At 49.4% G+C, this 13,977-nt stretch overlaps 7 protein-coding genes across 7 annotated transcripts; 3 read left to right on the forward strand and 4 right to left on the reverse strand.

Moving 5' to 3' along the window:
* Window positions 1-400: 400 nt before the first annotated feature.
* N7525_006785 (uncharacterized protein) lies at window positions 401-1,810 on the forward strand (the record flags this gene model as incomplete). The annotated part of the gene is made up of 4 exons (XM_002567292.1): window positions 401-769; window positions 823-906; window positions 971-1,713; window positions 1,774-1,810. 4 exons carry the CDS (start codon window positions 401-403, stop codon window positions 1,808-1,810), a joined length of 1,233 nt encoding a protein of 410 aa, XP_002567338.1.
* Window positions 1,811-1,895: 85 nt separating this feature from the next.
* N7525_006786 (uncharacterized protein) lies at window positions 1,896-3,290 on the reverse strand (the record flags this gene model as incomplete). The annotated part of the gene is made up of 4 exons (XM_002567293.1): window positions 1,896-1,968; window positions 2,025-2,800; window positions 2,869-2,952; window positions 3,015-3,290. The coding sequence occupies 4 exons, from the start codon at window positions 3,288-3,290 to the stop codon at window positions 1,896-1,898; spliced, it is 1,209 nt and encodes a 402-aa protein (XP_002567339.1).
* Window positions 3,291-3,600: 310 nt separating this feature from the next.
* On the forward strand, window positions 3,601-5,098 carry N7525_006787 (uncharacterized protein; the record flags this gene model as incomplete). Its single annotated transcript, XM_002567294.2, has 4 exons — window positions 3,601-4,056; window positions 4,117-4,200; window positions 4,262-4,980; window positions 5,035-5,098. The coding sequence occupies 4 exons, from the start codon at window positions 3,601-3,603 to the stop codon at window positions 5,096-5,098; spliced, it is 1,323 nt and encodes a 440-aa protein (XP_002567340.2).
* Window positions 5,099-6,113: 1,015 nt separating this feature from the next.
* N7525_006788 (uncharacterized protein) lies at window positions 6,114-6,365 on the forward strand (the record flags this gene model as incomplete). Its single annotated transcript, XM_061213834.1, has 1 exon — window positions 6,114-6,365. The coding sequence occupies one exon, from the start codon at window positions 6,114-6,116 to the stop codon at window positions 6,363-6,365; it is 252 nt and encodes an 83-aa protein (XP_061068265.1).
* A 772-nt stretch (window positions 6,366-7,137) lies between these two features.
* On the reverse strand, window positions 7,138-8,604 carry N7525_006789 (uncharacterized protein; the record flags this gene model as incomplete). The annotated part of the gene is made up of 3 exons (XM_002567295.2): window positions 7,138-7,307; window positions 7,369-8,238; window positions 8,292-8,604. The coding sequence occupies 3 exons, from the start codon at window positions 8,602-8,604 to the stop codon at window positions 7,138-7,140; spliced, it is 1,353 nt and encodes a 450-aa protein (XP_002567341.2).
* Window positions 8,605-9,084: 480 nt separating this feature from the next.
* N7525_006790 (DUF92 domain-containing protein) lies at window positions 9,085-10,346 on the reverse strand (the record flags this gene model as incomplete). The annotated part of the gene is made up of 4 exons (XM_002567296.1): window positions 9,085-9,348; window positions 9,409-9,769; window positions 9,846-10,060; window positions 10,161-10,346. 4 exons carry the CDS (start codon window positions 10,344-10,346, stop codon window positions 9,085-9,087), a joined length of 1,026 nt encoding a protein of 341 aa, XP_002567342.1.
* Window positions 10,347-10,905: 559 nt separating this feature from the next.
* On the reverse strand, window positions 10,906-13,873 carry xlnR (putative C6 transcription factor; the record flags this gene model as incomplete). The annotated part of the gene is made up of 3 exons (XM_002567297.2): window positions 10,906-11,049; window positions 11,104-13,394; window positions 13,462-13,873. The coding sequence occupies 3 exons, from the start codon at window positions 13,871-13,873 to the stop codon at window positions 10,906-10,908; spliced, it is 2,847 nt and encodes a 948-aa protein (XP_002567343.2).
* Window positions 13,874-13,977: the final 104 nt, after the last annotated feature.

A 13,977-nucleotide genomic window follows, 5' to 3' on the forward strand; every position in this document is an offset into this window, starting at 1 on the left:
AATTAAGATGATCGTCATGCCACATAGTATCAGGTCATATTTATAGCTCACCTCTGCAAGAAATCCTGTAAGGCTGAGACAAATATGAGAAATGCTGTTGCCTGGAAAGCTGGATACTGTTATTTACACACATCTTGCAAGTGTAAGACGGCTAAATGCCGGCTCAGCCCTATTCCCCTTCCCCAGTGGAGATGACACACGTCTGTTTGGCGCTAGTAATAGGGCTGTAACTTTAATTAGGGCTGAAAGTTACCTAGGTACTCCGTACTAGTACCCGTATTTGTACCGTGGTATCGTTTGAAACACCCCGTTCCAAGGTTTCCCCGGTCCTTCCAAAGTTGGGTCGCATCGCTCTTAAGCTTCAACACTCGAACCTTGAGAAACTTTGTCCAGATTCACCATGCTGTCTCGCCGAGACAGGCAGCCAGAGTCCTGTGGACCAGAGTCTAGTCATCACTATCAACAGGAAATCCATGGCGAAGATATAGACCCTTGGACTCGCATCCAGAGCTTCTTCAAGATGCCATCGCAAACAGGACTGAAAGAACTGAATATCAATCATGGATGGCCAGTAATGGTGCTGCTACCTCTGGCCGGGCTTGCAAAGATATTTCATTGGAACCCGACCATAGTCCTCGTGGTGAATATCGTCGCTATTATCTTCCTATCCGAGTCGATATCTATTTCATCCGATGAACTCGCTGCGCATCTCGGCGAGCTGCAAGGCGCACTACTCAGTGCCACATTCGGAAATACCGTAGAGCTCACGGTAAGTCAAAATTATTGCCCCAAATATCTTACAAAAATGCTCACTCAGCCTAGGCGGGAATTCTCGCTCTGGTTCACGGCGAGATCCCATTTGCACAATCTGTCATGGTTGGCAGTATCCTCTCAGATATTCTGCTCGTAAGCTCTCACATTATGAAAGTTCCACTGGTGGCGATATCACCCGACTGACAGCCACATCTAGGTCTTCGGCTGTTGCCTCGTCACAGCTTCGTACAACAAAGAGGTTCTAGAGTTTAACAGCGCTCTTGCAAAGACCTTGTCCTCTCTGATGATGATAACAGCTGTGACAATGCTGCTCCCGACGGCTCTCTACTCGACTTTCCCAGTATCCGAGATTGACGACAGAGTGCTATCCTTCTCACGAGGAACGTCATTAGTGCTCCTCACACTCTATGGAGGTTACCTCTACTTCTATCTCGGGACGCATAAACACCTTTTCCTGTCAAACGAGAGCGAAGCTGGTGACGATGAAAATAACGCAGATGCATCATCCACCCCCAGCAAAGGCAGCTTAGCTTCGTCAATTATCCGATTGACAACAGCCGTGGCCGCAACGGTCTTTTGCACAGAACTCCTGCTTGAAAGCGTTGAAGACATGGCGCTAACGCTCGGTGTCTCCGAAGTATTTATCGCGATCGTTTTTATTCCAATTGCTAGCAATAGCACCGAGGGGGTTACTGTCATTGCGGCATCTCGTACAGGAGACACAGACTCTGCAATCCGGGTTATCATCGACAGTCTCTTGCAGATTGGTCTGTTTGTCATACCATTCTTGGTGATTATCGGATGGTGCATTGCTGAACCGATGACGCTTTTCTTTGACTCATTTCAGACTGTTGCCATGTTTTTGGCCATTCTGGTAGTTAACCATCTACTTCGTGATGGACAGTACGCTTACATCCATGGTGCCATGCTCCTTGCTCTGTAAGTTTTCTGGGGCGCCTTACTGAGTTTTGACGATGCTTTTACTGATGCGTATTATAGGTACTCTAGTCTAGTTGTGGCACTCTACGCACGCTAGATAGCTCAAAGGTTTTGACGGCTCGGCACATCGTTAGGGGATATTCCAAATAACGAATAATGCGATATATTAGGACTGGACGGATCTAGACACCTAGGTAAATCACATTCATCGGCATCTCAGGCCTAACAAAGAACGAGAACGCAATGATTACGTATCTATTAAAAGAAAGCAAAGTCAGAATAACCCCAGCAAAGCAGTGCGAGCAACTCACGTTCCAATCAACATTAACCCCTCGAAGTAATTACTCCGCCCGTCAGAAATAAGGTAAGTCATAACCACGACACCAAGTAAAAGTGTCGTAGCCTCAAACCCGTCGAATCTAAGAATAAGCGGCTGATCAAAAGCCCAACCAACGAGGACCAGCAGCGGAGCAATAAGCATCGTAACGCGCAACACATTGTTAATAACCGCCCTGATCCCAAGCTCGATCTGGTTGTAAGATCGGGACCCGACAACAACAGAGCGGTACTTGACCGAGTTCCCAAGAAGAGGAACAAGCGTCACGGCAAGGAAAGATTGGTTCATACCCGTAATCGAAGCAACCCCGCCCAAACTGCTGACTGTGTAATAAGTGCATGCAAGAGCAGAAGCGGACGCAGCTGCCAGGATTATAGCTGCCGGACCCTTGCCGATATACGGCTGCGGGATTTGGGCCTCGATTATTTGGCTCTGGCGAGACTGATGGCCGCTACGGGCTTGGTCTCGCTGGCTGAACGGGGTGCTGGCGAACATGGCTGCATGGGTGCCGAGGCGGAAGATGAGGAAGGTGAGGAGCAGAACAACGAGGACAATGGCTGTTATACGTTGGATAAAAAGGATCTGGTCTTCCGGAGTGGCCTTGTCGGATGGGAAGACGTCCATTATGGTTGGCAGGGCGAGGAGGATGAAGACGACCATCATGAGGGACGAGAGGACTGTTGTGAGGGTGCGATCAAATCGGAGTCGTTTTTGGTCATAGCCTGAGACGAAGATTGTGCCGCCGAGGACCTGTAGGTATAGATTGTATCAGGAGGAGATTCATGGCATCAGTGGTTGGACTTGATACTGGGATTTACCAGTAGTAAATTGCTTAGGACGCTTCCAAGTATCACGGACTGAGAGATTTGAGGTCGCTTTTGCGCGATCGCATTGATTCCAATCTGGATAAATGGTCAGCCTATGTTTGAATGAAAGATCGAGTCCCTCCAGGGCTGGATATCACCATTAATTCCACCGAATTTCCTAGTGTTGATTTCAGCACTTCATTGACAACTCGGCTGCGACCTACAGCCAGCGCATCGACCGATCGGTTAATCCACAATCCAAGTGGAATAACACCGACGATATTGAGAGCGAAGATAGCAGCACTGTTCCACCCCAGGGCTCCTGCTGTCATACCGATAAGAGGCATCGAGAGGGACAAGACGCCTAGGTGGTGCTGGAGCCGTGCCATGATAGAATTGCAATACAGCATAGCTGAACCTCGATCGGGCGACATGATCCATAGAAGTAAAGGGTGAAGCTGAGAGGATTCACTCGTCTCTTAAAAAAATCCAGGTCAATAAATGAGGCTGTATGGCCGTAACATTTCCATACAGTACAAACCGTCACATCTGTAATTAAAACTGTAATTGAGCAAAACACGTATTTTATCTGCACGGCTCTTTAAGCAGAACAATCCCGCTCCGTACGCAATCCACCAGTTACGCTAATGCGCAGACGCCTAGGGCCGAGTGACAGTGGAGTAATACATCATCCCCTTGATCCTCGTCCGATGATTCTCCGTTTCTTTCCTCACTCTTTCGAAAATGAATAACACAGCTAACCCCCGACTGCGAAAGCCAAGCAGGATTGACCCTGAAACCATGGACGGGTCGCTTGACGCAAACGCGACAACCCGTGAACAAGATGCATTGCTCAGAGACGAGATTGAACGCGAAAGCAACGCGGAGGAATCCGCAGAGCTGCGTGACACAAACTACCCCGACTCGAAGCGCGCTTTGTTCCTAGGCAACTCTGTTATGCGTGTGCTTAAGATTACCCTAGGATGCAGCTACTCCAATCTTCTACTGCCGTTTGTGTTTCTGGGCATCATTGCGGGGAGTCTAGGATGGGACGACTCAATCGGCTTCGTGTTCAATTTCCTGGCGATTCTTCCTCTAGCCGCGTTGCTGTCGTTCGCCACAGAGGAATTGGCAAAAAGCGTCGGGCAAACTGTTGGGGGGCTAATCAATGCCACATTTGGAAACGCAGTTGAAATGATTGTAAGTGGCTGGACGTTTGACCCTCTGCTAAGGTGGAAACTAACGTTGGTCACTGCACAGGTGGGGATCACTGCGGTCCGGCAGGGGGAAATCAGTATTGTGCAGTCTAGTATGGTAGGCAGCATCCTGTCGGGCAATCTTCTGGTAAGTTTTCTTGGTGCATGCTCACTACCTAGGTGGCCTTATCTACTCACGCGAAATTTAGATCCTCGGTGTTTCATTATTCTGCGGCGGCTATGCAAAAGATGTGGTGAAATGCAACGTGGATGTTAGCGGGATACTGTCGTCCTTGATGGTGGTCTCGTCTGCAACATTGATCATTCCATCCGTGCTCTATTCGACCATACCATCCAAGTCCCACGAAGTGGAAGCCAGCGTCCTGAGTCTCTCCCGGGCTGCCTCCGTGGTCCTGCTCACGTTCTACCTGGTTTACCTCTACTTCCAACTGAAGAGTCACTCTGAGCTCTTCGTCGACGATAAACAAGAAGAGGAAGAAGAGCGAGTCCTGGGTCCCTGGTCGGCAAGCATCATTTTGATCCTTGCAACTCTCGGGGTAACCGTCTGCTCTGATCGCCTGGTGGACAGCATCGATGGCTTTGTAGACAAGTGGCATGTGAGCCGGGCTTTTATTGGCTTGATCGTGGTCCCCATTGTCGGTAACGCGGGAGAATTCAATACTGTCATCAATTCCTCAATCAAGGGGAATATGGACCTCGCGATTGGTGTGATTGTGGGAAGCACGTTGCAAATCGCATTATTTGTGAGTCCGTTCCTGGTCATGTGCGGCTGGATTATTGGGCAGCCTATGTCCTTGCGCTACAGTCCCTTTGAAACTGTGGTATTCTTCCTATCGGTAATAGTTATGGACTGCTTGATTCGCGGAGGTCGATCCAATTACTACGAAGGGTTATTATTGGTTGGAACGTGAGTGATCATATGAGTTTTCTGGCTGCCTGCGGTACTAATAACTTCTCTTAGGTATCTGATAATCGCAATTGCATTCTACGTGCACCCAGATGCGGTCGATGCGCCCTTTGTTTAGAATAGTGCAGGGTAGCTACGATTAATTATCCGTTCGATACATTAAATTCAGACAGCATACGAAATCTAGGCTTCTAGGAAGCACTCCATAATCATTCAACATGTAAAGGCAGTACTATATTTAGGATCAAAGGCAAGGATCGCCATCAATGGTGGAGTCGCCTCGTAGGGCTGAGACTTGGCGCTGTGACGAGATGAAGGCGTCAATTTTAATTCAATCCCTTTGATCAAGTCAATTAACTCGGTTTCTATGTTCTCACAGAGGCCGAGGGAGATCTCCAAGGTCGACTCCCTCAAACTCCTTCAATCTTCGTCCAGATATCTTATTATAAAGATTAGACCTCTAATTTGAGCAAGAGTCATTATTCACATAGTATATCACCGGCTAACCGGCCAAGGCGAAAGGACCAGGCAGCAGAATTCCGCTCAATTCCCTGTTTTCCTTTCTCATCATCATCATGTTCCCCGCTACTATTGGTTTATCTTCTGTATACAATATAGTATTCAGAGTCAAATAAATACTCTTGCACAGTGGCTGTTTCAAGTCACACACCATACACACCAGCTCAAACAGATCCCAGATCCATTTATAGAGCTACGTAACAAGGCATGCCCTCGAAGAAATGCCCAAGCTTCGGTCATGTACGATCAATCACAGTTGCAGCGGCTAATGTAGACTAATAAAGTCTGTCTCTATTAGGAATAGTAGTGGCCGGCCCTGTGATTCCAGGTCAAATTTAGTACACTCACAGACTGGTCACCAACCAAATATCGCCGTTTAGCGCTGCGCCATGCTCTATGCCTATGTAGATTGCGCCCATGCCCCATTGATACGACATGGCCTAGTCACACAAAGCCAGGGCGTTGAGCAGATCGGGGTATAAAAGTTCCCTCAATTCGCCCATCCAAGGTGTATCCTCCCCCAAGTACCGTTCTACATCATAATTCTCATTGTGGTCACCTTTTATGTGATACCAGTCTCTGCCGCCTATTTCTATACACCAGTCCTTCCCATCATGGGTCTTTTGAAACTCTTGCTCAAAGCGATCCTCATCCCAATTGTTGTCCTCGTCGTCATCACTGTTGTTATTGTCCTTCTCATTAAAATGCGTCGTGATCGCAAAAAGAAGGAAAAAGAGCTTGAGGGATCGTTCCAGCCACCTCCTATACAGCAATGGGTGCCGTACACCCCGGTCCAGCAACCAGCCCCGGCATATGCCAAAACACCGGGGACGATGGAGCAGGGGATTGGACCTACGCAGCCTTAGTGTATATTTTCTGTTTGGGTATGTATGTCTTTATGTCTTCCAGTGGAAAATTTAGGGATCATCTTTGCTAATGGCGGGGTGCTGTAGTCTGTTTCACTGGGGGTTGGATGGTCTATTTTTGTAACCTTGCAGAGGATTTGGTGCCAATTGTTTTCATGGATTTGTCTGTTAATGCAGACTAAGGGCTGGTACACTGCAGTCATCGGCAATCATTGCATATGTATTAGTGCCCCTATTTCATATTGCTGAAACTTGTACTACCCAGAACTTAAGGTGTTTTCTAGATCGGAGTTTAGGTATTAGGCGTGTGAATGTGCCCAGATATCTTTTCAAATATTTCCCATGCTACTTTTATGCCCACACTGGCGTCTACTTGGTGACCCGAACCTGAGCGTCCCTTATGAAAGCGCCGGCCAGACAGGAAAGGCCCGGCAGACATTATCCTTTACGAGGTATAGGTAGATTATGCTTTTACAGATGATACAACTAAGGCATGGGCGAGGGATGCTTTCATGTGATCATTATTGGCAAATCGCAGAACTGAAGTACACTGACATGAAAGTAGAGAGTCGAGCGATCCTAACTAAAGACATTGAAACCGCAGAAGAGCAGAGTTGATCTCAATCTAATACAACACAACCAAGGGACATCCCGAGGTACATAAGGAGTGCAGGTCACCACAACTGTCTGTTCCTAAGAACTTCAGGCTCCCAAGATGCAGGTAATACCCAAATCCATAACAAGAAACAAGCCATACCGTAGTCTGGCAATTTCAAAAGGAGACTTGCTCAACGGTGTCGCGACGCAGGACCTCAGCGTCTTCCGGCAATAAAAATCCCGCTTCAATCTGTCGATCGATGGCTTCTCCCGCCTGACGTCGATAGTTTTCCACCGTTTTGTAGAGAGCCCACAGATTGACGTCTTTGAAAGGGACCTCGGTGCCTTTGAATTATAACAAGGTTAAAACAATTAAAAGAAACTCTCGCGGACATGAGAAACTTACCAGTGTGCCAATGCGGATGTGGCTGAGGGGTAACATCAATGATTTTGGCAGTAGGCACGTCTGTATGAACAGTTCTGACCCCAGCAAGCGCATTTCCATACTCGTCTCGCTCAATGTCCCCGAAATTGTCGACCTCAATTGTGGTACCTCGCGGAGGAGCAACACCGGTTGTAATCCAGTTGTTCATAGCATCGAAGAGAGCGTGATAAACGAAAGAACTGGCGAAAGTGGTCCATTGGGCACCTTCCAGGTCGACAACCGACAAACGCTTCTTATCTGCCATGGAGAGGTACCGAGTCTCGCGATGAGACATACCGGCAACTTCGTAGAGCCGGAATGACGGGCTATCAGGACGGCGATGGGGAGGCGCTTCACTTCCGCCGTAGAGGGCCTTGATGTAAACGAGCTCGAATTCACCTAGAATCTCAATAATCTTTGCATCGCGCAAGTCTGGAAGTGGGTCGCCGCCATCGCATTGACATGGCATGAATCCCTGAAATGGGGCGTATCCGTCAGGAAGTCGGAAATGACGAGATTCGACGATGAATTTCCTTATCAAGTCTGCGGTCTGGGAAAGACCAGCCAGTACGACGCGGTCAGCCTTGATACCCAGCTGTCCCGATCTCAAAGCATGTGATGCAGCAACAAGTATCTCCGGAGACTGCAGAGTTGCAGACCACCATCTTTCCTTGAAGATCCGGTAATTCTCCCACAGCTCTTCTGCATTAGCAAAGGAGGGGATGTTGCTAGAAAACTCCTCCAAGGTCCGACAGGGGATAAAATGCATATCTTTGTAGCGTTCGGGATCAACGTTTTTGATCTGGTCGATTGCCGCGGGAGCCTGTGAATCAATCTCCAGCCAGGCATGTCCTTTCGACTGTTAGCCTAGACAATAGGTCAAACTAGGATGAACGACAACCCACCATTACGCATCAGCCACCGATTAATGAGACGCCAGATGGTTGTTCCACCCCATAGGTGAGATGGTTCCGCGACGACAAGACCGGAGAATTTGTCAGGATCAGCAGGACAACGAAGAAGAAGGCGCGTGCAGTATGAATTCGCAACGGCGACACCTTTCATTAGATATTCCCGGGGGACATAGTCATACACAGGAAGCAAGTCACTATGATGGAGGTCGTATGTTACGGGCTTGGATGTTTCAGTCTCAGGTAGGAAGGAGACACTTGGCTTCACGACTCGCACGTGCATCTCGAGTTCTTCCTCATATGCCATCTTGACTGGCGTGCTCTGTTCGTCCAAATTATGCTAAGGTTGCTATTTGTCAGTTCCCGAGTCCGAGACGGAGCCCAGGCGACACTCGGCAGGTGTGACACGTAGAAGGGACTCACGAACTAGGGCCGACGGAGACACGTGATGAAAACAATAATAAATCGTGATTGAGCCAAGGTTAGGCCGGAGTTGTAGAGATGCGAAGGGAACACCGAAAGAGGAAGAGAGAAGTGTGAGAGGGAAAAAAAAGAAAGGAAAACAAACTCTGAATTTGTCGAAGAAGAAAGGTGGGAAGGTGATGGGTTGGAAGCTGCGACAAACAAAAAGATACGCATCTGAAAGCAGACGCCCTCAAAAGACCAGAGATAAGGGCATATATTCATCATAATCGTGATCTAAAGCAACCCGGAAAATAGAAAAGAACCACATCAAGCATGTTCGAGACCTGGAGTAGTTCAAAGTCTGCAAAAATATCTGTAAAATCTACAGCAACTCGAAGACATCCAACTCCCAGAACCACTGTGCAATACCCATAGCCCCGACACTCATAGTTGCAGCCATGAGGAGATTGACGCCATTGTTGTCTAACCAGTCATGACCAGTTTCAAGACGACGACTCTCTCGACTTTCCTCAACGACGTTCGTCACCTGGGTGCCATGGATTGCAGCGTTATGTATGCTACCGGTTGTTCTAGCAGTACTATCAGCAGGAACAACCGGCTTTCCTGTGGAAGGGTGAATGAGAACCTAGGAAACTGGGTTAGAACTGTGTGCACACTGGCCAAGGACATGTAGTCGTGAACTCACCTTCCTACCACCGCTCCCCTCTACAACCTTCCCAGTTCTCTTATCGACAACACTGGCCTGCAAAAGCCCACCAAGAACACTGTCCAGAACACTGCCCAATGCACCCCAAACAGTCATAGCTATGGTCCACAGAGCCCGATCCTTCAATCCGGCACTGGCGCAGAACGGAAGAACTGCAGCAGACGTCGCAGAAACAATGAACGATCCCAAAAGACCAGCCCCAAGACCCGTCGCGGTAACACCACCATTCGTACCGGGAGGGACTTCACGGAGATTCAACGAGGTAATCAGGCGGGGTTTGGATTTCGAGAGAATGCCGAGCTCGGAGGAGAAGGTGTCTGCAGCGACAGCGGCGTAGTTTCTGCGAAGAGGAGCCTATTAGTTATATGCTCTAGAACAGACAGTCAAGGTATGGAATATGAACTTGAGAGACATACGCTACTATCCCAACCATCAAGACATCAGCCGCACTCTGACCGAGCGAGAAACACGATTCGGTGTTTGTTGTTTTGGCCAGGACAATCGCATGAGCGATCGATAATACGGTAGCGACAACGGAGTTCGCCAGGACTTGAATATGGTTCCGGGAGCCTTCGCCGCCTTCCGCACCGGTTGCGGATAGTGTCAAACGTGACTTGATCTCATGTTTTACCTGTGATTGCGATCTTGTAAGCTGCGGCCATAACATAACTAGATGTAGGTTGAATATTGGATGGTTTGCAGCTTCGCTCCACATATGGGTAGCTCCATACCTTTGTAACCTTAGTACCCCCAAAATAGAATACCGCAAGGAGTGCGACTGGTGCCGACCATGGATGGAGGGCGTGCGCGGAGGCTGAACATCCCGCAACAACCAGGCCGAGCGGGGTAAGGGATTTGCGCGACCAAGCTCGATAGACAAGTCCAACAACGAGGGGTATGCCTATATAGGGCTTCATTTTGTTTGTCTTGCGATCTCGAGCACCGTCTTGTTGGGATAGATGGTGGTTGGGGTTGAAGAGGTGTAGCTGAAGAGGATCGGAGCTTGGGTGGAGTCCGAAATAAGCATCATCACATGACATGAATTCCACTTTTATACAACTGAAGAACAGCAAAAAAGAGAACGTATAACATAGAAGTTACAGGTTTGTATGGGTTAATATTATGGGGCGTTGACAAATTGGTCTGCTGGAGGTGGATGAACTCTTCCTGACATCTTAATATGGATATAGATTTTTCGAGAAGGAGTATAGAAAAGGGAAGGAATACATTCCATCTGAAGGATATTGCAAAAACATCAAAATCAACATTTAAATATGTATGGTATGTGCCGAGTCAATATATAGACACCAAGAGATTGTGCGCCTTTCGCTCCTCGGGGTATGTCCAAAATCCAGGAAGTATAGTATACAGGGCGCAAATCGAAACGAAAACAAAAACAGGGGGAACGGTAAGAAGTCCAAAAGCAAGACGGTGAGTGGAAGTTGCACGCAGCTCGGCATATACTAGGCAGTCTTGCTAAAGCGCGAGGCCGCTGCCGTCGCCGCTCCAGCGGTAAAGGCCTAGCACCTCGCGCCTGCGTGACTGCTGCTCGCCGAAGTCTTCCGGTACACGGCCGCGGACTTGAGCCAGCGCCGAGCGCATCACTTTCCGGAATGTTCGCTACAGGACATTAGCTTCTGTAAATGTCGAGGCTTGGTCATGGGTAAATCTTACCTGATATTCAGTGTTCAAAGTCACGACGCAAGCCTCATGCGCTCGCACGATTGTTTCACAGGCCCGAACAACACTAGGGCTGGCATCTCCTTGCAGTTTATCCGCAGTTAAGAGTAGCAAGAAGCTACCTTGCAAAAGATATATGCCGAAGAAGAAGGGCATGAAGCTTAGGTCAGGGTCGTATTCCAAAATGTCCGAGGCCGCCTCAGCCGAGCTGACTGCATGGCCCATGGCAGTGATAAACGACTCAGAAGAGATCCAGAGATCGTTATCGTCGAGCAAGTTGATCGGGTCCCACTTCCCAGCCAGTAGAACGTGGAGTACATGCATAATATGGGTGCCATAGGCAACCACCATCCTCGTGTGCACGATGGACTCGCTCACATGAGATCCTACCGTGCTACTAGACCGACCTGACGGGCTTACGTGGTTGATGTTGGAACCTTCCATGGCTGTGTCAGCATCGCCGGTTCCGAGGGCGATGGAGCTGGTATATCGAGCCTCGAATTCTTTCAGGCTCTGGGCGTAGACATCGAGCTGACGACGGATTTCCATGGCCTGACTTTCCCACTCACCGCTGTTGCGGAAATGGATACCGAAGCGCGGGTGATTGCGGGCATGTTGTAGGTCCACTATTTCACCCAGGATAGACATCAGGGGTAAGAAATACCCAAACATGCTATGGCCAGTGCATTCAGAGGATGGGCCGGCACGGCGGTAGTTGACAGATGAAAAATCGCCCGCCTGCCAAATATCATCGTTCATCGGCTGTAACAATCCCTCGCACTCTTTATCCAACAATGTCAAGGGTCGATTGTAACAAAGCGCCAGATGGCGATCTGTCGCATATAGTAGCCACCAAATCCGCCGCCGCTCCTCACGTTCTTCCTCTGTGAGATTGATCGCAGAGTTGCCAGGGCCGTGGCCCAGTAAAGAGGACGGCTGCCTCTTGTTGCCATTCACATCCATGTCTCCTTCGCCCTCCATTTCGCCGTCTTGACGGGTCGTCGCATTAGGGGGTAATTCGCGGCCTAGCTTCAGCTCTCGTGCGAGAGACCAGGCAGCTGTCCACCATCGCATACTTGCGGCCTTATATTCGCTGGCAGAGACGACAGTTGCTAAGTGAACATACGTAGCGACGTCATCCACCGCCCCAGTGGCACTACTCTGAGCACCCAATTGATCCATGGAGACCCCAAAGCCACCAAGAGCCACTCCGTTATTTACCATATTAGCGGGGTAGTTGGGAGATGCCTCTCCAGTGGCGGGACCATGGATAAGGGGCCGGAGTAAGCCAATCGTCAACTCCAGAAGCTTCTGGCAGACTCGGCCTCGAGCTGAGGGGGGTGATGTCAAAAACGCAGCCTCGCTCGTTTGGGCTCCGACCCACAGCATGCTGGCGAGAAGCCCAGGGGTACACACTCGCGGCTTTGTGGGGTGTAGGAAAGATTGCTTGCGGAAGACATAGCCAACCACATAGGGTGATGACGGAGAAAGATGCGAGGACGATGAGCTGGTGAAATAGACGTCAAGGAGATCGCAGGCGAGAGATTGAGGGATTATGGATATAATGTGCGAAAGAACTGGTTGCAAAACCGGGTATCTTAATGAGCTCGAGAAAGGGGGCATGCTGAAGGAAGGGAAGTTTGCGGGTGATGGGGAAGGGAGTGGTAACCAGCTAGGTGACTGCGCTGGAGGAGAGAATCCCATAAAAGAAGTCGATGGATTCTCCGTCGAGTTTCCAATACGGAAGTGGTTCATGGAACTCGGATTCGGGTCTTGCGCATTCATCAAAGGGTATGCGCCATCATTATACCCTGAACCGAACCCTTGAGGATGAAGCATTGAACCCGGCGATCGAGGATTCCCATTCGAGTTTTGCATCATTTGTATAGAGCGCATATCCGGCACGGACATCGAGGGTCGGTGGGGTTCTTGGAGCGGTGCGTAATTATTGAATGAGATGCCCGCGATGCTGGAACTCATCTGCTGCTGAGAAGGCGCTTGTACAGGCGCCTGATTCTGCCGCATGGCTGATAAGCCGGCCACCTCTGCATTATGCGACCGGGATTGTGCGCGTTCGGTTAGAGTCCGCGCGGCGTCAAAGGCGCGATCGTAATGTTCGTTCGATTCGCGCAAAGATTGTCCGTTTGAGGGTCGTCCTTTGGCATGCGCTGTGTTTTCACTGCCACCCATATCACTGTCGGTAATTCCAGTGGCGGCTATATCCTTTTTCGATGCTTTCCCACGCTTCTTGCGCTCGCGGGCGTACTCACAGCTGAGTCCGAACTCTAGGAACTGTTAGTTCAACCAATGCGCAAATGGAAAGGGTCCTTAGTAAAGAAAAAAAAGCCATACCAACACAATGCGCACAGGGATTATGTCCATCGCACTTGGTACGCAATTGGTTACATTGGTCGCAGGCCCGGCTAATTCTCCGACGGGCTGGGGTTGCGGATGAGTTTTTGCGAATAGCAGAGCGCGCCTCAGCAAGGGAATTGCGCAATTCCGGATCCTTGAGACCTGAATTCGAACCTTTTTGTTCTTTATAGAGCATATGTTGGGAATGTTGCGATGTCTTCGAGTCGAGAGAGTTACCGGGGTCGGTCGGGATGTCGGCAGCATCGGCTTCACGTGCTAACTGGAGCTGTTCGAGCGCATACTGTGACCCCTCGGCAAGCGTGTCCAGTCCGGGGGTTTGAGATTGTGTCATTCGTCCGGCTTGAGACGGAAAGGGAGAGTAAGAATTGGAAGAGGAGAGGGAGGTCATCGACATGCTTCTCCGAGGAGGTGGAAACAGGGCTATGGCGACATAGAGGGACAGACCAAGGGATCTAGTCTCTATAGTCCACCAGAATCAAAAAGATCGAGTCG

Source organism: Penicillium rubens (assembly GCF_028828025.1).
Source record: "Penicillium rubens strain IBT 27055 chromosome Unknown utg000003l_segment0_segment0, whole genome shotgun sequence".
NCBI classification, from domain to species: Eukaryota; Fungi; Ascomycota; class Eurotiomycetes; order Eurotiales; family Aspergillaceae; genus Penicillium; species Penicillium rubens.